This window comes from Oryzias latipes, chromosome 14, assembly GCF_053564925.1.
Source record: "Oryzias latipes strain Hd-rR chromosome 14, Olatipes_Hd-rR_3.1".
Classification (NCBI taxonomy): domain Eukaryota; kingdom Metazoa; phylum Chordata; class Actinopteri; order Beloniformes; family Adrianichthyidae; genus Oryzias; species Oryzias latipes.
The window spans coordinates 6281223-6305816 of NC_136250.1; the positions used below are offsets into that span (position 1 = coordinate 6281223).

General features: G+C 38.9%; 1 protein-coding gene across 1 annotated transcript; it reads right to left on the minus strand.

Annotated features, from left to right (window-relative positions):
- Nucleotides 1–336: 336 nt before the first annotated feature.
- LOC101168172 (sodium- and chloride-dependent GABA transporter 2) lies at nt 337–21644 on the minus strand. The gene is made up of 14 exons (XM_004084212.5): nt 21213–21644; nt 20988–21122; nt 17545–17685; nt 17326–17401; nt 17050–17182; nt 13364–13498; nt 13178–13281; nt 12819–12943; nt 10776–10888; nt 10545–10682; nt 3508–3610; nt 3326–3426; nt 2969–3139; nt 337–2422 (listed from the first exon to the last, which is right to left on the minus strand). Exons 1-14 carry the CDS (start codon nt 21403–21405, stop codon nt 2249–2251), a joined length of 1842 nt encoding a protein of 613 aa, XP_004084260.2. The 5' UTR covers nt 21406–21644; the 3' UTR covers nt 337–2248.
- Nucleotides 21645–24594: the final 2950 nt, after the last annotated feature.

Below are 24594 nucleotides of genomic sequence, written 5' to 3' on the forward strand. Positions count from 1 at the left end.
GAACATTTAGGAGGCAGGAAATTTCACAACTCTGTTGCAAGGTTGGCATCCCATGACAGTTCCAGGCTGGAACTCACTGAGCTCCAGAAAACAGCCCATTCCTTCACAAATGTGTGTAAAAACAGTCTGCATGGCTGAGTGCTTCTTTTTTTTTACAAATGATTAGGACACCTGATTTGGATCATTTGGATGGGTGGACAATACTTTTGGCAATGTAGCGTATGTGGTATGTGAATTAATTTAGGTTAGTATTATCTAACAAGGCACTCCAAAAAAAGTTTTAAAAAATAATTTGAAAACTAATTTAGGTTTATTGAAAAAAAAAATCACAAAATGTTTCTGGTAAATGCTTTTTTAATAAAGTTACAGCATTAAAGCTGAAAGACAACTTTCATTCTTTCATAAAGAACATTAATAGCAGTTTTATACGTAGATACAAAAGTGCATTGGAACCCCTCACCCAAACATAAAAAGACACATTAGAAGTCATTTAAATAGAATCATCTAAAGTGGTGTCAACAATTACCAGGCAGCTCATAACATATCAATAAAAAAAGTAGCTATTTATTGGTAACATGTGATATACAGTTTGTGTGCAGTCTTCTGTAAACCTCAAGGCTGTGCTCTACAGCACGTGATGGATTCTTACAGTCACTTTAGATAAGTTTAAGTGCTTGGAAAATGTCTTCACACCTTGTGTGAGTAATTGCTAACCATCCTGGGCGTGTTTGGGATACTGTTAACGTGGAATGCTGCTCAGAAGCCTCTGTGTCAACTTTGCTCAAGCCCGGAAGACACAGGAGAGGCTGGAAGTTAAAGGGAAGGAGGCTGACAGCTTTGGAAAGAGCTTGCACATGTTAAACCACAGGGGGAGACGTGACTGCTCAGCAGATAACAAGGATTTGCAGTTTGCCCCAAGTCATGAACTGATGTGTTTGACTGCTGTGTGAAAGTGAGAACTTGTTAGCTTTCTGTTCTTGATCACAGATCAAAGGCTGCATGTACAGGAATGTGCTTAAAGCCATACAGTAAGTCTGTCTGGCTGTTTACAACCACACTGGCTTGAATGGTGGTAGAAAAGTTAGTATTTTTAATCCTACTGTCCATTCTACTGGTTTCTCAATTACGTCTGCTCTTGTTCAGAAAGGACACCAAATCATGAGAGAAACCTCTTTCCACTCATGATGTGTCTGAACTTGAGTGCTTATAAAAGGATAACAAACAGGAAACCCGTCACACTGAATTCTCACTCAGTGTCTCACATTAAGCCAGGATTATTTTAAGTAGTACTTTCATAATTATGTTCTTTGTCAACGTGCAGATTCTCAGTTCTTTATTGTTGTGTGTTTACATCAAGTGCACAACGTGTTCTGCCATTTAATTCCCGGAGGATCAGTTTCTGCCACGTTTAGGAACCATTTAGTTGGAATTTCCCTGTATCAAATGTAGTATATTAGATAAAAATATGATACTATTTTTTTTTTTTTTTACTTGTCCTGTTCAACAGCTGAGCACACAGATAGAAGCTGAAGGCCTCTTTTGTTGGACAGATTTTACTCTTACAACAGGGGGTTCTGGATCTCCTAACACACTAGGAGTGTATTTGTGTAAACCCCTTTTGTAATTTAGGCTAAACTTTATTTATATTGATTACAACATATGATACTATTTAATGTTATTAGTAAAGTTGTTGGAATTACAGATTTTCCCACAATGCATTTTGTAAAAATTGATAAACTGCTTCACTGTGAAGCAACTCAATGCCAGAATATAGTATTACAGTGGGCCCAGACTCCACAATTTAATCTTCACTGATTTCTGACATTTTCTTACTTTTGTTTTTAACTCAAGCCTTTTCACTTGCTGATTTTCATTCAACTTTTATTCAGTCCTGTGTTTACTGTTACCACGAGGAATCATAAAGAAGAATGTGAGGGGCAGGAGGGAACATTTCAAATCCCTTTTTTTTTGTGCGACCCAATGATAAACTGTAATATTCATTGTTTTTTTTCTAATATATATAGCCATGACAAATGTGGATATGGAAACCTTCTATATCTAAGAGTTCCCCAAAATTCAATCATACATATTTTAAAAAAGGTATATAAAACTCAACTTTTAATTAACACAGGACAGGAAGGTTGCAAAGACTTCAGATAAATTCTTTGTCTTTGTAGAAAATTCCTTGTCTCACAAAAGATTTTTCTGTTTGAAGGAAAACAGCAGTTTACAACCGCTGACACCAGAACTAGTTTACAGCACAACTATCCACTGTACAGTTAAACTGTTGAAGGTGTGAGAGTTCCCCATTTTGGGTTAGGGGCTTAAGCTCCGTCTGAGAGCAGGAGCTAATGCTTCCCTGACCAGAAGGTGGTTGTGGACGATCCAGGTCAGACTCAGGTTGGCAGAGCAGAAGCAAACGCTGAGGAAAGACAGACAAAGCATTAGAGAGAAGTTTCGAGAGCTGGTTTAAATAGTTCTAATTAATATATTCCTCTTGTCTCTGTGACTTTGGAAAATGTTTAGATATATTGTAAGTGATATTTGTGTGTGCTTCCACTGATATATTTGGAGGGAAAACAAAGGTAGAACTAAAGTCTTACTGACTGGTTTCCATGACAAATGCAAAGTGTTTTTGTTTTTTTTTCAATATTATCATTAGGTCTACTGCTTAACATTTTGGTATAATGTACAAAATCCAACCAAAACAGAAAATGTTAGTTTAGTTTGCTCAGTGGGACCCAATGGGGGGCATTTACCCCTCTTTTTTGATCATTTAAACAGGATGGGACAGTTATTTCAACATTAACAAATTCAAAAAGACCCTTTGAAACCGTTTCTCCTCTAACCTCTCAGCCGGACCTGACATTACATGCATTTCTAAGTCTGTACTTTGGCAAATACACTATTTTCCTTGTATTTTCTATTAATTTTAAATACGGTAGATTTCACAATAGCTCATGCTCACCTGCCAAAGAGAACCTTCTCCCTGGATAACTTTGACTAGCACAAATAGCGGGATGAGTGACAGGGAAACTATGGCAATGAACCAACCCAATAGGTTGGCCCACAGTGGATAAACATAAGTGTTGCTGAACTTCAGTGGAGAATATTTCACAATGGAGAAGATGAAGGTCCCCTGTAGTGAAATGAGATGAGTAAAATGTGACACTAAGCAGCTGAACAGTTAAATCTACATGACACAAATAAACGTTGATGCATTTTTAGTTATCAAGTTCCACGTCTTCATCAATATTAAGTGTTTAAAAAGTGAAACTGCAAATTGAGATGAAGGAGAAAGCAAAAGAGAGATCAAATAGCTCACAAAGCAGACAAAGGGGGTGATGTATTTCCAGCTGTACTTCATGAATACATGTGGGCGATAGCCAATCATGTTGGAGATGTCGTTGTAGAAACGGTCTGCACCTTCAGGTAAAAACACGGTCAAACAGAAGGTCAGTTTAGAGAAGTTCTGGTTGTTGGTTTTTTCCAAGTTCTGTGACTTACCATAGACCCATCCGATGCTGATGGACTCACAGAAGGAGAGGAGCAGCAGAGTGGTTCCACTGCAGACATGATGGTCCAACAACTGAAGGAGGTAAATACCCCCCTGAAAAGCACAACAAACAAAAAGAGAATTAGAGACACTAAATAGTGTTTGGTCATGGTTGACACCGGAAGCTGTTGATCCAGTCCTGGTTAAAGACAGGACCGCATGAGGCATTTGCTCAGACAAATCCTTTCATGACACTTTGAGTAACTGTCACTGAAGAAATGTGTACAAAACATTTTATTGTCATTTATTTATGTGAAGAAATCAAAACCCCTTATTCACTCAGAACAACTGAGTTGTGTTTAGAGACTCTTTTTATTTCTATTTTTTTAAAGCCCTTGTCATTGTCCTCCCACCTCTGTGCCTATCATTTGTTTTTTGGCTTTTGCTTAGAAATTCTGTTTGATTTTATTTTTTGAGTAACCGTCTCTGAAGAAATGTGCACAACCAGATTATCCTCATTTTTTATGTGCAAAAATCAAAACCAATATTTACTCAAAACAACAGAATGACGTTTAAGGAAAGATGTTTTAAGCCCATGTCGACATTTTCCCCCTTATGCGTCAAACACCTGATTTTTCTTTTGCGTTTGCTTCAAAATTCTATTTGCTTTTTGTTCAATATGTGGCAAATATTCCCTCTTCTTCAATTCAATGAACATTTTAAAAGAAGCAGGTTTGAGTGCTAAAATCTTACCTCATGTTATTTTGAGAAAACCTTTTAACCCTTGTTCTATCCTAGGCACTTTAATATTGGGAGTTGGGTCATCTAGACCCACTAGACAGTGCTCTGAACCTTTTTTCTTCAATGATTTGTGATCTTCACTGGTGTCCATGGATTACATGAAATCTTTCCACCTTTGTCATGGTAGGGTGGGGTCATCTATGATAGCACATTTTTTAACCTGTTGTTAGCCTGTTGGGAAATCAACCCTTTTCTTTAGTCACTCATTTAAATAGGGATCTAATTTTGTTATGTTTCTATCAGCACTGCAATTTACTGTTGTGTAAAAGATGCTTGGCTTTCCCATGAAGCATGAGAAATGTTTTTTTTTTTTCTTTATTACAGGTGAATCATTGCTCTCACTGTGGAGTTATATCACTGCTCATGCTCCCTCCGGGCTCTGTGTTAATATTCACGTGAACGCTGCGGAGCAGCAAAATGCTCAAAGCCCAGCTTTCAAAGAGCTGCACACCTGCTGCTAATCAGGGAATCATGTGGAACTGATTAGTAACACCTGGCTGTTAACGGAGCTCCTCATCCATAAGGAAGAAATCCCTTTGTAGATCCCCTCACATTGCTTTTGCAATAACATTAGTTTGGAAAACCCACAACATTAAAAGCTCCTACAAGCTACAGAAAGCTTTTTTTCCATAATTTAAAATAATAATAATAATAATGTGCCCTAATGGGATTTATAAGCATTGATATTACAAAATCAACCAAAGTTTGCAAAAAAAAGAAGAAAAAAACATGGTTAAATTTCAGATTGAGTGCTCTTCTTCTACAGGTAATTTATAGGAAACTCAAAGACAGCAGTCAAGAGTCTGTTGAATATCTATTTGCAAAATTTAAGGGGGTTTGAAGCCCTTTTATTTAGCCCTAGAAAATACTACATGGTGATACATTGTGATAAGTGTGAAAGGAATAAATTGGTTTAGTGCTCCCATCTTTTTTACGGTTTCCCCACATTAGCTTAGAATGTAAAACAGAACTTTAGAAAAGTGTTTTATTTTACATATTAAAAACAATATTATTTTTTAAGATCATTTCTGAATGCTCATTGAGCAAACTGACTTATTTAACTGTCAAAAAGAAGAGATAATAGTGAACATTTAAAAGAAAAACTAAATAAACAGTTTCCACACTTAAGTCTGGTTTCTAACTATTGTCAATAACCAGCTGGATTTTAAAGAAATGTTGCACAGAACAATGCACATTTTCTGTTTTGGGTAGTTTAAAACAAATACGGTCACTTTTTTTTAACACCACAAGGCGGCTTTTAAGTACAACTTAATTCATTCAATATCATACTTTGATCTATTGTAAAAGTGTTACCAGTGGTCTTTTAATTATAAGTATCCAATTTTTAGCCAAAAAGACAGTGTTTTTTTTTTGCAGGCCATGGTTTCTGCAGGAGTTCATTAAAAATTTGTCTTGTGTGGGACTGTTCCCCTCCCCATTCCTGAGAACTTGGAGCAGGGAGCTTGTGGCCCACCCAGTGTAGTTTTTATGTCACAAATATTTTCTTTTTTTGTCCTTTCTAATTCACAATTATCTGAATAAAGAAATACTTAGAAAAGCAATTTTGAGGTTAACTTCCTTCATATACAGTATGCCCTTTTCATCAGAAAAATGCCACAAAAACATGTTTAAAAACACCAAAAATACAATGTGAAAGGGCAGCCTGTGGACCTAATAACGATTTTCCCAAAATTAATTTAAACTTCACCCATTAAAAGAAATGTAATGGAGAAAGTCATCAATGTTTAAAGTGTATTAAGGAACACAAGTTCTGCATCTTATGTTTTATTTTACTTTTCACATATCATTGAAAATTGGACCACATGGTCAGAGATAAACAAACCAAGGTAGCCATATGTTTTATTATACAGTGTTCCCTCTTATTCGCGGGGATTAGGGACCAGAAACATCCGCTAATACGGAGAACCACCCCCCCGGCCGAGGAATATCAGTCACCAATCCTTTCTCATCAAAAACCCTTCTGAAACTTCTGATGCTTTCTAAAACATTTATTAAAGAACATTGAAATATTGCTCAACATAAGGAGTTTTTTATTTTTTATTTAGAACGATTGAGTGTACCGTGGCATACTTTATAAGGCATATTAGGAGTGTCACTCCTGTACCAGGAGCCTGTGTTTCCTCCTTTATCAGTTAAGTGCTAGAGGCCATCTTCCTCCAGAAGAGGCCAGTGTCATCCATTTTAAAAACCTACTCTGGCTCATAATTATTATCCATGGATATCTTCCTCTGCCTTTCAGGATATTTTCCGCCCGCTTCTAAGTCAGCTGCTGCCATTTCTTGGCAGGGGCACAAACTTTGGCTGGAGGCGATTCAGGAACCGGTTGAAATAGCTGTGAAATATTCTTCAGCATCTGGTAGGGAAGCCGACGGGTCGGCATGCTCTTCATCTCCGCTCCCCCGCAGCACCTCGTTTGGATGCAAAAGTCTCATACAAGCGTCCTGAGCTGAGTTTTTGTGATAAACTGGAGTCACATGACTTAAAAAAAGTCTGCAAATAAGTGAAACTGCGAATATTGAAACATGAATAGGTGAGGTGACACTGTTCTTGGCATCAGGGATGAGGGTGAGCGACTTACTGCTTCTCTAGTATTTTCCCAGAGTAGTCCAACTATGCACTTCAATGCCAAACTTTTCAGAAGCAACTTTAATGTTCAAAGCACACAGAATCCAGCCCATGTTTATTATTGGCTGTGAAAAAATGACTTTATCTCTCATCCAAGTGATGTCGGAGAAACTTGAATAGGGTAAGCGGGAGAAATGGCCTACTTAACAGAGTAATACTTCATCGTTTAACTTCTATGAAAGATTTTTAGACACCAAACATCAGAAATCTCAGGAGGCAGAAGCAAGGCTTCATGAATGAGTTTGTGTTGGGATTGGAGGACTGCTCATTTTGACAAAGAATGTACCGTAATTTCCGGACTATAAGCCGCTACTTTTTTCCTGCGCTTACAGCCGTGCGGCTTATTCAGTGACGCGGCTAATTTATGGACTTAATTGGCGTCCACCATGTACGTACTATCGGACTCAGTGAATGGTTTGAATTTTTATCTAACACCAAGCACAAGTCATTTGTTTTTCAACACACTAAACAGCCAAACAGCATGGACCTCACTTCAGGTCTTAGACACTTCAGTCATGGTTCAACAAAACGAAACACGCATGCCCGGCCGCATCCCAGAATCCTTTGGTGCCATTAGACCCAACGTGCACGTGATCGCCGCTACAATATGATGAAGCTTTCAAGTTAAAAGCAATCGTTAAAAGCAGCGTGAAAAAATCCACCATCACCAACGGGTTTGGAAAAGCCGCTCTGCTGCGTGACAGAGAGAACAGCGCATGCTCAGGAGTGAATTTACCTCTGAGTCATAGTGACTCGGCTGGCTGCACGTAAATATGTGGGAATAACATCAGCCTTTATTTTGTCGGGACACGACTGGAAACACAAATCGACGTGATCGTTTTAACGGTTTCTAAGGACTGAGCGGAATTTTACTTTGAAAAGCTCACACCGACCCACAGCTGCCGTGTGAGCTGGAGACATGTTCTCCCTGCTGCTCGTTCACATAGAGCTGCGGGGCCGATGGCAGTCTGATGGCTCCCACACGTAACAACGCATCCGCCCCTCATACACAAAACGTACAGTAATAAGTCCGATTGCTCTGCACAGACACGATTTGCTCCTCCCTGGTGCCGCCCTGGCCAGAGGTGTCGGAGACCCTCGTTCACCCCTCCATGCACTGCTGATACTTGCTCATTCTTAAACACGTACAACAGTGTGGCGAGCCCGGCGTTGGCCCCGCCTTTAGCCCATAAGACTCATGGGAAATGGGGAATTGCGGATGTAAATTTCCTCATCATAACTGAGGGATGTAATGTTGATTATATGGTTACTGTTTGTAATTTTATGTATGATATCTAGATTGTCAATTAGTAAAAAAAACTAAAAAAATAAAATAAATAAAAAAAACATAACTGAGTAACTTGTGAACAGAATAGAGGCACATGCTGTTTGGCAGATGTGGGCATAGTCACATGCATGAGCCAGAGGCAAGGCTGACTCCTCCCACAGTGTGCTAATGCATCACACTTACTCTGGGAGTCAAGATATGACTTCTCAGGTTCACCATGTTGCCTACTTCATGCAGCTTGTACTCTGACGCGGCTTGTATATATTTAAAAGTAGTAAAATACATGAAAATGGGTGGGTGCGGCTTGTAATTGGGTGCGCTTTGTAGTCCGGAATTTACGGTAATTTGGCTCTGGATGGAGCCCACTGGAAATATTTGTTGTGTGACCCACACAACATCAAATTTAAATTTGATTTCTGAGTATTTATTTATGTAGATCATTAAGAATGAGGAGTAGATGAAAAAATGCCATTGGAAAAAGAGCATATACGTTGGGCGGGCTACAAGCTTCCAGCTCCACTCCATTCTGAAGCATTCACTTGTAGACGACTAGATTCATGTACGTCTTTGTTTTGCTCATCTGTGCTGGCATCTCGCTCAAAACTGTAATCACCTGTAATGTTAGGGACTCTAAGCTAGTGGGAGAGCATGTAAACAAAGAACTCTCAGTAATGGGTAGGGGGAGAGTTGCTTTGTGCCATCGGTCTCACCCACAACTAAGATGTGATAAACTCCTGGAGAAACTATGCTCCAGAAAACGTTCTGATTTTGACAAACAAAAAAATCACAAAGTCATTATTAATAGGCATTAGGAACACTTTTACAATAGATCAAAAAATGATCGGAATGCGCTTTTAAAAATTACTAGTTTTCTTTTTAACTGGTGCTGAGGTCATAGATGAAGTAAGAAACATAAATGTACTATTTAAAGCTCTAACTGTATGTTGTTGGGCAGTTTCAATTATTTGTTAGACAAAGTGTTCCAGATGACAGTTTACTGGGGACAGTATCTTTAAATCAGGGATTCTCAAAGTTTTTGTAGCGGAGGGCCAAATTAAGAACTGGACATTAGACTGGGGGCCAATTTTGGTGAAAAAAATGAATACACAGACCAAGTCTCATTTGTACAGTTAACCAGGCTCTCCAGATGTTTTCCTAGTAGCGGTCAGAAGTTGCTGCCCAGATCTTCTACTCGTCTAGTAATTGTACCATTTGACAGACTTATTTCTTCAGACTTTTTCTTTTGCTCTGGACAAACAATGTCAGCTTCTTTCAGCATTTATTCTTTTTACAAACTCCCCGTCACTGAAAGACTAGCTACGCCGGTCCATTTCCAAAACCACAACGTAGCTAGCTTCTCTCACAGCTTCACTGGATTTAGCCATTTTTGTAAACATCTGCTGTGCAGCTTAGCCTCGTTGTAGTTGTTAGAGCTTAATGTTGGGCTCCTCGCCGGTAAATTTGTCATACTTTTTAAGGATTTATAACATAGTGACGATTTTTATTGAATCCTTTGAGCATTGCATTTACCTGCTTGCAAATAAGGCACATGACTTTATCCAGCCCATGAGGTACCACAAAGTAAGCATTTGTCCACTTAGCAAGAAAGCGCCTTTTCTCCTCGCCAACACAACATTCTTCCTCAAAGATACCTGCTCTGGCTCTCTTTTATTGAGGGCCACAAAGAATCTTTCCACGGGTCGCCATTGGCCCCGGGGCCACACTTTGAGAACCCATACTTTAAAGGAATGGCTTTTTCTAGTGAGCTAAACTAAGCAAGGCTGCCCAGAGGGGACAGGGGGAGCTTTTTTAACATCTTTAAAAATACTTTAAACAGAGGTTAAAACAAACAGACTGTTTAAGACTTGAAGACAGAAGAAAAGACAAAGAATCCTAAGAAAACCCTGAAGAGGATAATACAATGTATTATGTTGCAACTGCCACATTATAGTGGACAGCAGTATGCCTACAGCTAAAATAACTGACAATTTACTCTTTAGTGCAAAGGTGTATTTAAAAAAACTAAATTCCAAATCAAAGGTTACAAAATGGCATGTGCAGGGAAATACATGTGCTATTTTATTTGGATTTTACAGGTGGTTTACTAACAGCGATTGCGCAAGGGACAACGCTGGGGATAGGTTTTGCTCACATTATGGATTGAAAGTTCAATCAATGTAACAGTCCGCACCCTTGAGAATGGTCTGGCATCTATTACACATGAGGTATAAGTACAGGTATAATAAGAACAGGAAAAAGAAGAATTTTTATTAGTGACACAGAGAGGAAAAGACTTGTTTGACTTCCACAAACCTCAGTGACCATGGGGAGTCCCAGCAGGCAGCAGAAACAGCAGATGACAAGCAGAGCGATCTCACGCCGGTAGCCTCGTTGCAGGTAATTGGGGAAATGATCAACCAGTGATGTCATGACGCACTCCATGCCAACAAACTGGAAGAAATGGTTTGTGGGATGACAATGAAGTATTTTATATCCTTATTTTTTTTTTACATGTTTATTGATTGGGATAGTTTTAGCTGATACCTGACTGTCCAGTCCAAGCAGGATGATCATAAGGAAGAAACACACTGCCCACACCTGAGGCATAGGCATCACGGCTACAGCACGTGGGAAGACAATGAACGCCAAGCCTGGGCCTAAAAACGCATTCACACAATAATAAAAACAAAATTACAAAAAATCAACAACAACTAAACTAAATGTTAACTTTTGGAGGGATTCAAATTTGGGCAACTGCAAAAGTTTGTAAATTCCTAATGATGTACTACTTAGATCACATGTGTCAAACTCAAGGCCCGCGGGCCAAATGTGGCGAGTAGGGCTGTGATGATGACCTCATCACCGCACTTTTTTTTTTTTGTTGAAAGTTCAGCATATGGTGCGTGATTGAACTATAATAAACACATTAAACACGTTCATCTTTGCTGATAATTCACTTTTTCTGCTAGTCCTGTGTTCAGACTTTCCTTCTTTCTTTCAGACTGTTCTCTCCTTCTCTCCCACTGCGCCTGTCACTGTCTCTGGTCGGCGTGCTCTCGCTGCCTCTGCTGCACGTGACACGCGGCTCCCTTACACACACGGGCGCGCGCTTTCAGAAGCACACATCCTCATTCTACAACAGAAGTTTCCGTCTTGTGAGGAAATACGACATCTTTACTGCGTTCTAATTATTAATTTTCATTTCTATTCATTTCTGTTATAAGCTGCGTGCGTTCTTAAGGGCGCGACACGGCCGCCCGCCGGAGGATTTTGTGTTGGGGGGTTTATTACTGTTCTCCTTCACTCTGTAACACCAAACATGAGCGCGCACTGTTATATTTCCATGAATATCACTACATGTTTTGTTTGGGAACTATTTTGTGCAGCGCAACGTTACGTTATGTGTCTGTATAAACAAAGGCGGAGCCTCCTGCCCCGCGTTCTTCATGGGTGTCAGGCTTCATGGCTACCAGAAAGGTGACAGTGTCTGCAGTCTGTTTATTACTGGGCAATAAATAATATTCTGAGAAGATGTCTGTATCAGAGAGCACAGGTGAAACTCGCGTGCAGATAGAGAGTAGTCCACTGCAGAAGAATCCACACGCACCCCCCACACACGTGTGCGCGCTCCCTCCTCCCAGTTCTACACACGACGCAGCGCGCTCACACAGTCTCAGTCAATCTACAACACCTACATAGTTAGTTCATTAGTTAGATAGGTATTAGTTAGTTGTTACTGTTATTTGTTAATAAAGAATAATATGTTGTAATTGTATTTATTTCTGATGCGGCCGCCGGGGGATTAAAATAAAAATTGTTGTGTATTTATTCATATCTAGAGGGAATTGGACTTGAAATATCGAATTGGGCAACTAAACATTAGGACTTAAACACTGTCCATATAACCTAACCTGACAGAATCAAATGTAAAAGGATTTATGCTAGTGTAACAAGCAAACATGTGTTTCTATGCAACTGTAATTGTTACTTTAAAAAGTTATAATAAATAAATAAATGAGTTATTTAACATTAAGGAGTAGTTATATTTATTTTTCATTACATTTAGTTACATGTATAATTTATATCTGGCCCCTTGAGGACAGCCACTATGCTGATGTGGCCCTCGGTTAAAATGAGTTTGACACCCCTGATTTAGATGTATTTATTAGGTAAACTTCTGTGATAAAATATTGATTAACCCCTTTAACGCCAGAGCTTTAGCTCAAGGGTTGACATTCTTTCTGCTACTGTGACTCTTTAACCGCAATTTGCATAATTCCAGCAGATTCTGAAGCAGAGAAAAAGAAGCTTTGCGCATATTTGCAACGCTTTGGTAGTGATGTGTTGCATATTGGTACAAAACCCAAATGAAAAGCTGCTTTTCTCGGCGTCAGAATCCACGGATACACGTTGATACATAAACGGTCGGAGACTTTCGATATGTCAAGAACGTTTGCCACTCTAGCAATTAAAAAAACAAACCTGTTTATTTAGCTTTATTTTTCTTATATTTTCATACACAAAAAATTCCACATGACTGGAAAACATTTTAGCCGAAGCTGTGAATGAAACCGAAAATTCCCTTGCCTGATTCTGCCACTTCTGAAATGTCCACGCCTTGCTCATATGTCATAAATCCAAGAACAGAGAAAATGGCAAAACCGGCCATGATGCTGGTGGCGCTGTTCAGCAAACATAAGTAGAAACAGTCTCTGAAAGGACATAAAGAGAATATTTATGTAAGCATACAGTTTTAACTAGTTTCAAATAGATTTAGAATAGTTTCTTTTCTTTCTAAAGGTAAGATTTTAGCTTTACTGTATGAGATCTTCAATTCAACACATAAAAAACTGACAAAGTGTATCAATCGCATATATTTAACAAAATTAGGATCTTCAATTAAATCTTCAGTAAAAATGAAGACTAAATGACAAAACTGCCTGTACCTGTAACAGTTATTGTTGTAATGATTATAACTCCCCAGAGAAGTGAGGAAACTGAGACCGATGGCATATGAGAAAAAGATCTGAGTGCCAGCATCCATCCACACCTGAGGAGAGTGAACAAGAGTAGAGTTAGAGGCTCTCTTTACCATGTAGATGTCATCTAAACAGGGGGATGCACGCGCTTACCTGAGGATCTGACAGGCGAGAAATGTCTGGGTAGAGGTAGTAGATGATCCCATCTATTGCCCCTGGCAGGGTAACACCGCGTATGAGCAAAATAAACAAGATGAGGAAGGGGAATGTGGCTGTGAAGTAGGCTGCCTGAAAGGAAAGAAAATTTGCTTTTTAAATATTTTTTAAGAGAGAGAGTTAAAGGTTTATTTTTCAAAAGCATCTTTTGTTCTTCCGTAGTGAATAGGCGGACAGACACATTAAGGAATCTCTAATTAGTTTACAGTATACAGTATAGTTTACATCATTAAGACAAAGTTAAAGGATTTTCTATTTTTTCAGACTTTGAAGTCACAATTGTAGTTTTTATAAGATTCTTTTTTTATCTTCACATAAGAATCTTTTGTCGAGTGTCTAGAGTCAATTTACTCTCGAAATGGGAACCAACAAACCTATTAGGCGCTCAGCATGAAGTAGGGGCATAAACCATAAAATGGGTTTGTGAGCGCAGCTGCAACTGCAGTTCCCTGCTGCCTTGGGGGTTTGAGTTCAATGCAGAGCACTTTAACACGCTCAGATGTGTTACATCTACTGGCAGGTTAATCTGCCTTTGCCCTAAACAAACTTGCCTGGCCATTAGCCTTAGAGCTAGACTGTGACTCTTGCAGGTCCATTTACTGTGCACCGAAACTTTTGATTATTGTTTTGAATAAGAGTGGGACAGCCACAGGGGCCCCCAATGCCAAAGAGCAGGGAGGCACAGGGGAACAGAGAGTTTAAGCTCCAGCCTAACCAGAAGAATAGCCCCCCACTGCGCCTGAGGGGCCCAACGCAAGGCCCCGCCCTGGGAGAGAACCCCTAGCCCCACAGACCACCACCATCCAGGAGTTCCGAACATTCCCCCACCCCAACCCCAGGCACAAACCAGAGTCCTCCAAAGGAAACCCGCCACACTCCAGGCAGCCACCCAAGTACCCCACGGAGAGAGCAAGGCAGGGGCCGCCCACTCCTGCCAAGGAGGAGGATGCCCAAGAGAAGTGGGGGTCTTCAAGGAGAGTTGTAAACATGGCCCGACCAGGCTCACCCACTGTTGGAATTTTGGAGAAGGACCAAAACCCGCACCAGAGGGAAACAGAAACCCCCAGGCTCAGTTGTGATGTGATCCCCGGCTCTTGGTCTTGCCAGATAACTCAGGGATCCCTCTTCCTGCATGGAGATATAGCCGCCGGGCCCAGGAACCCAGCACTCAAGGGACATGGCCGCCATTGCCAAGGGCCTGGTTTCTCCCCGCCAGGGATGGGGCATGGGACAAAAGATCAGAGGTCCCACTGTCCTTGTATTTGGAGTGTAAAATGCGTGTAAAGTATAGTATGGTAAAGGGTGCAGTTAAGGGCACTGAGAGGACATCCTTTGCTTGTTGGCAGTGATGTCCAAGCACCCTCCTACCAAGGGTCCTACATGTCTAAGTAGGGATGGGTATCGAGCCCCGGTATTGAACGTGTCCCAGGACAACATTCTTCAAGACTGCAGGACCTGTAAGATCTGACCTCAACTGTTCTGCTATCGGCACTGGAGAAGTTGCATTTTTTTTTGTGTCCCACAAGCTATAAATGTTATCTGCCATATTTGAGTCACCAAGTCAGTCAATTTTTTCGTTAATTAATAACGACATTAATTTCGCTATTTTTGCTGAAGAGGAGAGGTATGTCTGGCTGTTTGTGTGCACAGGGGCGGGGCTGTCGTTCAGACAGCACGCGACGCGCGCACACAGGAACGCTACCAAAGATATATGATGGTGGAAAGAGCTAAACAGTCCAAAATGCAGCTCTTTCCTCCCTGTGCTGCGGCTCTCGGTGTTTTTTGTAAAATAACTATCATGTTCTCAGATTGTCTTGGTGCCTTTAACACCGTCAGAGCAGGCAGGAGGAAGAGAGCCCACACCCAATTGAGCCATTCACACCCGAGCCCGAGAGACCACGCGGTGCTCAAACCCGACCCACCTGATTAACGGAGTCTCCACTGCCCCTGCTGGGAACCAGAAGGCCCCGACCCCAGCTTTTATTCAAGATCTTTATTTAAATTTACAGCAAAGTACACAGCAAATTCCCCAGTGTCATTTCTTTGTATTCAACCTGATCAAACTATTTCAGAGTTAATACAACAACAGCAAGTCTAAGGCCCCACCCCCAAGTGTTGGTGTTAATGCTCTGAGTTAAAATGCGCAGAGTAAACATGACTGTAATGGTTATTCAACACTTTTGAGTGTTAAAGTTGTACAGATAGTGTCAATTATTTACACCCAAAAGAGTTATGTTAACTGAAACACTATGTTCAGTGTCACTTTAACCCTTGTGCTGTCTTAGATGACCCCCCCCTTACATTGACGTGTTCTCCCTACCATGACAAAGGTGGATAAATGTGGAAAGATTTCATGTAATCCATGGACACCAGTGAAGATCACAAACCATTGAAGAAAAAAGGTTCAGAGCACTGTCTAGTGGGTCTAGATGACCCAACTCCCAACGTTAAAGTGTCTAGGATAGCAGAAGGGTTACCATTGTGTAGATGAGGACCATATGTTATCTGGCTCAGAGTTAAAATCAGCTCTAAGTGTTGCATCAACACTTCAGTTTTTACTTTGTATATCTGCATGATCATCTGATAAATAATGCACTTCAGTTATGTAAAGGTAATAAAGATAACTGCATTTTCATCTACTGGTATGTGTGTTTACAGTAAAAACTCCACAGAAACCAAGTTTATTTCTACAGACTTTCCAGATATTTCTCCGAGGCGTATTGCAACATAAACCTTTGAAACTGGTTATATGGTGTATTAAATGACATATTTGTTAAGTTAATTACAGCTTTCACACACACCTTTACCATGACATATTAAATCCACAAGAGTTTTTCTTCTTACACAAACTGGATACACTGTTTTAGATTAAGCTCACTATTTAAATATTTTGGAAAATGGTGTCTAATTAGCAGCAACATATCTTATAAAAGCTTTAAAGAATGTCATAAAACAACACTTTGGAGTAAAGAATGCTCTGGCTGCGTGAGTATAAACATGTGTAATACAATAAAGACAATCTGGATTTTAAATATGATGAGGACTAATTTAGATTAAAACAATCTTAAATAATTTGGAATTAATTAGCATTATTTGATAGCATTTTGTAATAATTTTAGCTTGGTGTGATATCTCTGGCTTCCTTTGTGAAGCATTTTGAAACATTCAAGTTAAATATTGGGGATTTTAAACAGAATGAAACTGAACAAAATATAAAAGCAGTGTGCAGCTAAAGTTTTTTTCCCTAGAATGGCCTAATTCTTCTCTCTTTTCTGGGAACATTCACTGGAACATGAGAATCCTGTGACATCCTCACCACTGAGAACAAGCTCGACCCTGAGCACTTTCAATAGAACAGAAGTACGCTTTTTCTTCTGGACATGAGGGCTCAGGAACATCACAGCAGACTACAAAACATCTCATATGAGACATAAAAAGTTATAAAAACCAACCCCAACAGACTTTTTTTCCCCCAGTACTGAAACTTTTCTGCCAATACCCCACTGTTAGATACTAAAAATATGGGTTCTATTGAGGTTAAATTGCCCAGTATTTTTTTTATCCTTCTGTTTTGTCGATTTGTTCCTTTAGCAACCCATTTAAAAATGTTTAACAAATCCAACCTTTCCAGTCGACTTGATTCCCTTCCAGATGCAGAAGTAGCAGATGACCCAGCTCAAGATGAGACATAAGACCAGCTCCCACCTCAAGCTGCCCACCTCCTCAATGCCACTTGAGACCTTCAAAACTCGACGTCTGATCAAAGAAAAATGGATGGGATGTGACACGGATACAGAACAATTGCTTTTATCAGTAGTAATGACAAAGAATCAGAAGCTGTGGGAAAAAAAAACACTAATGCATCCAGTTACGGCAATCTTAATTCCTTTCACACTTACTGCCAGAACTCCACAACTGGAAGAGTACTGTTCAGTTTGAACTTGCTGGCATTCAGTCTGCTGTCAAAGCAAGAGTCTGTCAGAAAAGAAGCAAACACAAAGGTATGAGAAATTTCACATTTTTGTGTGGTTCCACACAATACCTTATAGTAGTCTCATTACAATCACAGTTTTGCAATATTAATTCAGAGAACTTTACAGTCTGGCTCACAGGGATACCTGTGTTCCACTCGTTTCCACATGAGGCCCAAGGCAGCTCTGCACTGAAGGAGGAGAACAGGTAGAAGAAAGACCATGTGAGGATCATGATGTAGGAGGTGGCGCCAAATGTGATGATTAAGTGACTGGCATAGCCCATTCCTGTGAAAAGACAAACATAGCATCAGTTTTGATATTCCATTAAAAAATGTCATTAAAATATGATCAACTAGTTATTTTGATTTTAAAATTTATATTTTTAAGTGTAAATTAAAGGTATTTTAAGATTAAACTAGTTTTAATGCTGATTAGGGAGGAAAATATACCCAGCAGCAAATTCTGACTAAAAAAATTATTTATTTGGTGTTCAAATCCATCCTATGACCTGTGGTCTTGAATATTCTTTATAACATTTTTCTGCAACTTTTTTTTTTCCATGATTAGGATTTTGTACTGTTTCTGCAGATTTGACAATATTTCTAATTAGTTTTTATTTAAAACTAGTTCTTTACTTTGGCAGTGGGTGTGCATTTTAAACGAAGGTTATATTTCTTGCATGTTAATATCTTTGAGCCTAAAGCCAAAATTCCACTGATGAATCTACTGGAAAATATAGGAATCAGTCATCTCTGCTAATTGGTTTGCACAGGTTTAAACAACTATTTCCAAACAATTTGGAGTTCAGTGATTCATAATGACAATGTTTCTTCACAAACAAAACAGATGGACCAATTCTTCCAGGAGGGGATATTTGAGGAAATTTACATCAATTCAGACTAATTCCATGCACTCAAAACATGTAAAAGCTTCATCTCAGACCTTACAAGCATCTGTAATCATGAAACTAGAAAACAACAACTCTGGTTTGTTTGGAAGGGATGAATGACGAAAAACTCCTGTGTCCAAAAAACATGTAAACATAAATGACGTTTGAAAGACGGTATTTGAACAAACCACAAGATTTCTAATTCATACAGAGGAACAAAAAAAGCATTGGTTTTAACCTAAATGCATAACACTGTCTTTGAAAACCCAGAAAATGTAGCAGACATCGCATAGCCACTGTCAAGCACAGTGGGGGGAGCATGATCACAGTCATTGATCTCATTGCAGGCCCTGAATCAACCATGAACTCTTCAGCTTCTGTATTATATTGAGTGGAATAATGATGAGAGGCCATTTCATCTGACATTTGGTGAAAAAACGACCAAATCCAAAGTCCAGGTCTTGAGTGTTTAAAGGGATTTGGTGGGACTTGAAAAGAGCAATGAGGGTGTGATTACTTGAAAAAGTTAAATGGATCAAAATGATACTGTAAATGCCCCATTAGATACTACTAAAAGTGGATCTACAAGCTACTAAATAGTGAAGCCACCTAAAAGTTTTGGAATTTCACAGAAAACAAAATGCAATAGACATAGCAACCAAGGACTCTGATGTGTACATCAACCAATGAAATGAAAAATGACAACCAGTCTGTCAACATGGTAAAATGGACTAAATACATAGATATAATCATGTTTCAAAGACAATGACAGTTAACCAAATACATAGACAAGGAGACCAAATACATAGATAATAGACCAAAGACATAGACAATGGACCAAAAACATTGGTCTAATAAGTGGACCAAAAACACATAAATATATTTTTGTCAGAAATGGAACCCCATAAAAATGTTTACATGCAGTTTTCTGATTTCATTAATGCATTAAATAAATAAGAGTTTCCTTGACACACTTGAATACTACAACAAAACCAAAAGTAGATCATTTGTTTATAAAGGTATCAAATCTCTTCTGAATTGGGTATCTTTGTATTTATTTTTAGGAGTATTTTCCTTTCACTACTTCGAGTTGGCTAAAAAAAAAAAGCAAGTTATTCTAAAAGGGAATTCTCAGTACTTGGCAAGCAGTCCACTCAAAAAGTGCACTCAGATATGTAGCATTTCCACTAAATCCCTGTTTGTGTTTAACTGTAGCACTGTAGAAATAGAAAGTCATTCCTATTTTTGAAATAAAACCATTTCTCTTGTTGACAGACTTCAATCTCTGCAAAGAAATACATGTGAGCCTGAGGCGCTTTTACATCCTAAAACCTGTCTGCCAGCCCTTTGTTGATTATTATTCCCACACAAACTCATTAACATCTTGTCCATGCTTGTACCTTCCTGTGTTTTTTGGTTTTCACCGCAAATGACCGTTTATGTGTGATCCATTTACAAGATGTGAAACCGGCTGTTCGACTCTTTGGTGAAAAGTCACTCTTCCAGGCTCAAGCTGCCTCAATCCATCCCAGAGAGAAACGGCAAACTAATGTCACATCAAGCTGTTCAAGTTAGTTAATCTGGTTGTTTTTAGTCAGTGGTGCAGTCCATTCATACACACCCATCACATCAGTGACTGTCCTTTTAAGTCTTTCCTTCTTATAGACAGGGAGGCTCAAAACGTAATTATGAACAGTTCTGCTTGACCCTAACCCTAAACCTAGATATAAATCATCCCTGAGGCCATAACACAGAAATGACATTTTTCCCCTATTAGGACTGAACTTTGATCTGCATGAGTGCTGGTTCTAAAAAAAAGTCAGAGTTGAGGGTAGATACTTTGTGAAAACAACATTTTTATAATTGCAAAACTTGTGTTTTATAATTCTTCTGCAGAATACAAAGTCTGGAGTCTGGATTCTACAAGAAACACAAACATGAAGTCTTTAGGCTCTAACATGCTAGTTAAATGGTGCCCCCCTTGAATTATTTTAAAGGCATCCAAAACATGCTCACATAAGAAATGACTAGTTATCAGAAATGACTTCTTTTTGTTATTGTTCACCTTTTGGCACATCCACAGCGTAGCAGCTTTCACTTTGTTGGGGGTTTAGCAGAGATTTTTACGGCGGATGCGTATGCAGATGCCCTTCCTGACACAACTCTGCATTTTATCAGGGCTGGGGACTGGTACAGGAAGACACAGACTTGGCCCCCCTTGTGGCTACAGAGTTAGGCAGTAGCACAAAGAATCTTGCCTAAGGACCCACACCAGATCTAGTTCATCGCATCCCCAGGGAAATAAATCCTGGTTTCCCACACACCAGTTCAACACACAGCCAACTGAGCCATCCAGATACTCAAAAAGGAATATTTTGTATAACAAACTTGACAGGTACATAGTTTAAACTGTATTTTATATCAGATTGTTATGAGATTAACGCTGTCATTGCACAGACTGACAGCATTTCTTTTCTATTGTTGTCGTTTTTATTTTATTTTATTAGTGAAAATGTTTGTGTAATTATTATTTTAAGGTAGCTTCCATTTGTTTACAAATGTTTTTTAACGAGACAAAACTGGGATAAACATGTGCAACAGCTGTTGTCTTCTTTAAATGTATCAGCCAATATATTTATTTTCATTATCAATATTAATGAAAACATCAAATAAAAAGAACTTCCTTTTTTTGTTTTACCTTGGAAAAGTGGACAAATTTTCCTCCAGCATGTAATGCCCCCCTGGCTGGTGAACTGACCCAGGGCTGTCTCCAGGAAGAACAGAGGTATTCCACAGGTGATTATGAACAAAATGTAAGGGATGAAAAAGACACCTGGAAAAAATGTAAATAAATGAATAAATGAAGCAATCAGACTTTTAGACGGTAAATAATTGTACAGGATGAGTTAGTTTCCTGGCTCACCTCCTCCGTTTCTGTAGCACAGGTAGGGAAATCTCCACACATTCCCGGGCCCGATGATTGCTCCCATCACGGTGAGGATGAACTCGGCTTTGGTCCCCCAGTGACCCCTGTCCTCCATCTGTTTCGGCCCCTGGGCAGACCCTTTGGGAACAATAATCGCCGCGTGCAGCTCATTCTTCTCGTTCGTGTTCATCTTCTGTCTCCTTCGCGTTTTTGAACCCCTTGCATCAAAGTCCAAGTGTCGTGCGCCCTGCGTCCGTGCCAAAGCGTCCCCGACGTGTTTGCAAAAACCCACACCAAACTTCCCGCTCACTGCTCAACCACCAGGCTTTTGAGGATTTTCATTGAGAGGTTCTGGGGAGGGCGTGAAGTCCAGGGCGGAGACAACATTCAGGATACATACGTTTGCATGCACAAAAGGTTTCTGATATGGAGTCTTTTCTTCCTGCGTGTTCTCCCTCCGTGCTGCGTTCAGGTGCTCAGCGTGGAACATTTTTTGCATCTTTTGGTTGTTGAACCTACAATTGTCACAGATTAAATCCAACTGTAGAAGTCGGATTGAGGTGCTTTAGCCTGAAAAAGGAAAACAATGTTTATCATTAAATGTTTCTCAATTCTCAATCATATAAATAAATGACATTTCAGCCATTTTTATGCTTTTAAAATGTTAAAACATTTTTAAAAAAAAAAGGTCTCGGGTGAGGGGGGTCTTTGGTCCTGGTCAAAGGCTGGGCTGCATAAATCTAAACAAGATGTTGGTTGTTTTTCGTTTTTCTTTTAATTAGATCTGAAAAAAATGCGTTATAAAAATGAATCCTGAATGTTATAAGTGCACAAATAGTATGTCACTGCTGAAAAAGGGCCTACTTCTCCTTTTTTTATGTTCATTTGGGCTTCAATGGTCATATATTCAATTTCTGCTTTTCTGTCCCTCTTTCTATCTCAGATTTAGGATAAAGGATTAAAACTTTCCAAAATTTCATTCTGTTAGTCTTCTTTGCATTTTCAAATTATACAACCTCTTTGAGTAGCTTTGAGTAAAATAAATCAATATGATCCCGACCTTGAATTTTTTTTTTACTACAAGCAATCCAGGAAAGCTGCCTGTGGGACTTTATTTAATTTGTTCAACCTGTTAAAAGATATTTATTGAACAGAAAGGGGGCAGTGAAGTAGCATCTGCAACAATAAAGGAGTATGATAAACTACTGTTGCTCAATGATTTCTGTTTTTTTTCATTTGAAATTCTCTTTCTGACAAGTGAGGGAATCTCTGTACAATTAAAATGGCATCAAAGTTGGTAGTTTGATTCAAAAACAAAGCGAAAACTAATGATTTGAGACAAATCCTGACTGCATTTGATCTGTTTTATAAATGGTCTGGTGTCTGTTTAAGACTTGCTGTGCTTGTTGTTGAAACTAGTTTGACTGCTGTCGTTTTATATCGTTGATGTCTTACAAACAGAGTTTGTTCAAACATTTTGGGAAGAGAATCTGCAGAAAGCACCATAAATATTCATGAAAATTAACTTGAATTGTATGTAGATGCATTTGGGCGTATACGGAATTAAGATTTAAATTGAACTACCGGTAAATGAGTGTTCATAAATGAAAATGTCAGTCAAGTGTGCATGTTTCTATGTGTATATGCTATTGTATATAAATAACTTTATTTGTAAATTTATTTTGAACAATACATAGAAAACAATAAAAAAAAATCAACAAAAGAAATCAACAAAGGACAATTTTATATAGATTATAAATTCAAATAAATGACATCAACATATAGTTCAGAGGAAGTTCAAACTTTTTTAATCCTACCCCTACCATATACCTTAAATTTATACAGCATACTATAATCTACATCAGCACAGGAATTGCATACCCTTTATGTCATCAACATCTGCCCACAAAATCATCAAACTTGACAAAAACATGAACAGAGGAACAAAAAAAAGAAAGAAATGATGACAGGTGACTTGACAAAGATGAAGTGAAAACCAGTCACCAAATACTAAGGAATGATTAAGTTTGCTGATGGCAGATGTTCATGACTTAGCAGGTGAGAATGAGACTGAGGGAAACAGCAAAACCTCATAAATAACTTGACTTCAAGAAGACATTATTTAAAGAAAGAAAATCAAATCAGACAAGACAAGACTTACCAAAAATAAAGTTTTAGCAGTTTTACTTTAAAAATACATTTGTTTAAATTGTATTCTGTATTTTATTTGTATTATTTTGTAGATTGTGTTTTACCTGTGTTTTATAATTGCATGTGTAATGACTTTTTCTTAAACTCAGTTTTATTTCTTTGAGCATCAACCTGCCAAGAGACTCTATATGGAAACGAGCCTGCTGATAAAAAATCTGGCATATTTACATTCATTTTAATGCTCATGAATGTTCTTTCTAAATAAAGTTAAAGTTATATTAAAGGCAAATAAAGTTGTCATCCAATTAACTGCTTTAGTGGAAGTTTCAAAAAGTAACTGCTTTAAAATAATTGAAAAACAGACAGTTTGAACACATTTGATTCAAAATTTCTACAATTTAATTTATTAATGTCCAATATATGATGTTATAAAATATTAGAATAAAAATTACATTTTAAATAAAAAGAAAAAAGAGCATCCTCCTTGTTTTTTGGTGATAACAGGGCTATCACTGATCCCCATTTTGCCAAACACAAAATTGCATTCTGATCATTCAAATGTGTTAAGCAAAGATCATATTTTTTTTTTAACTTGTCCTGTCCAACAGCTGGGCAAACAGATGAGAGCTGAAGGCCTCTTGTGTTGGACATATTTTACTTTTAAAACAGGGGTTATGAATCTTCTGACAAACCGGAGGTATGTCTGAATAAACCCCTTTTGTAATCGAAGCCAAACTTTATTCATTTTAATCGTGTTTGAAAATCTTTGGTGTTGGACCGGACGGAAAAGGAAAGAAGGGAAGAAGAGAGAGTGATGTTAGAGAGGGGGGGGGGGGGGGGGGGGGGGGGGATAAAACCATAAAGCAGCATAAAGCAACACGTTGCTGGATGGTTATCATTACGGTCAGGTACAGATGTAATACAAATCTAAAAGGGGCGGGGCCTGTCCACACACACACACTCAAATGTTAACAACACACCCGTTGGCTCCAAAAATTTCCACATGTCAACATGTACACAATACAGATAGTGTGAAATATTTCATTCAACCACGCAAAATATTAGTGCAAAGGTGAGCTAACACCTATGCTCTAGTGAGTTTTATGTTCTTCTTAAAATGGATGATGGAATGTAAAAAGAAGGAGGAGGAGTGACCAGCCATCCCCACACCAAGACCTCCGCTGCAGCATCAGCGGCAGCCAGAACCCGCCAATGCCGGCACGGCAGC

Bases quoted from the DNA above. Each gene is read 5' to 3' on its own strand.
- LOC101168172 (XM_004084212.5), bottom strand. From the start codon at position 21,405: ATGAACACGAACGAGAAGAATGAGCTGCACGCGGCGATTATTGTTCCC. The intron at 17,183-17,325 runs GTAAGTGTGAAA...TTCTTTGATCAG, and splicing joins CCAGTTGTGGAGTTCTGGCA to ACGTCGAGTTTTGAAGGTCT. The intron at 10,683-10,775 runs GTATCAGCTAAA...CATTTCTTCCAG, and splicing joins TGCTTGGACTGGACAGTCAG to TTTGTTGGCATGGAGTGCGT.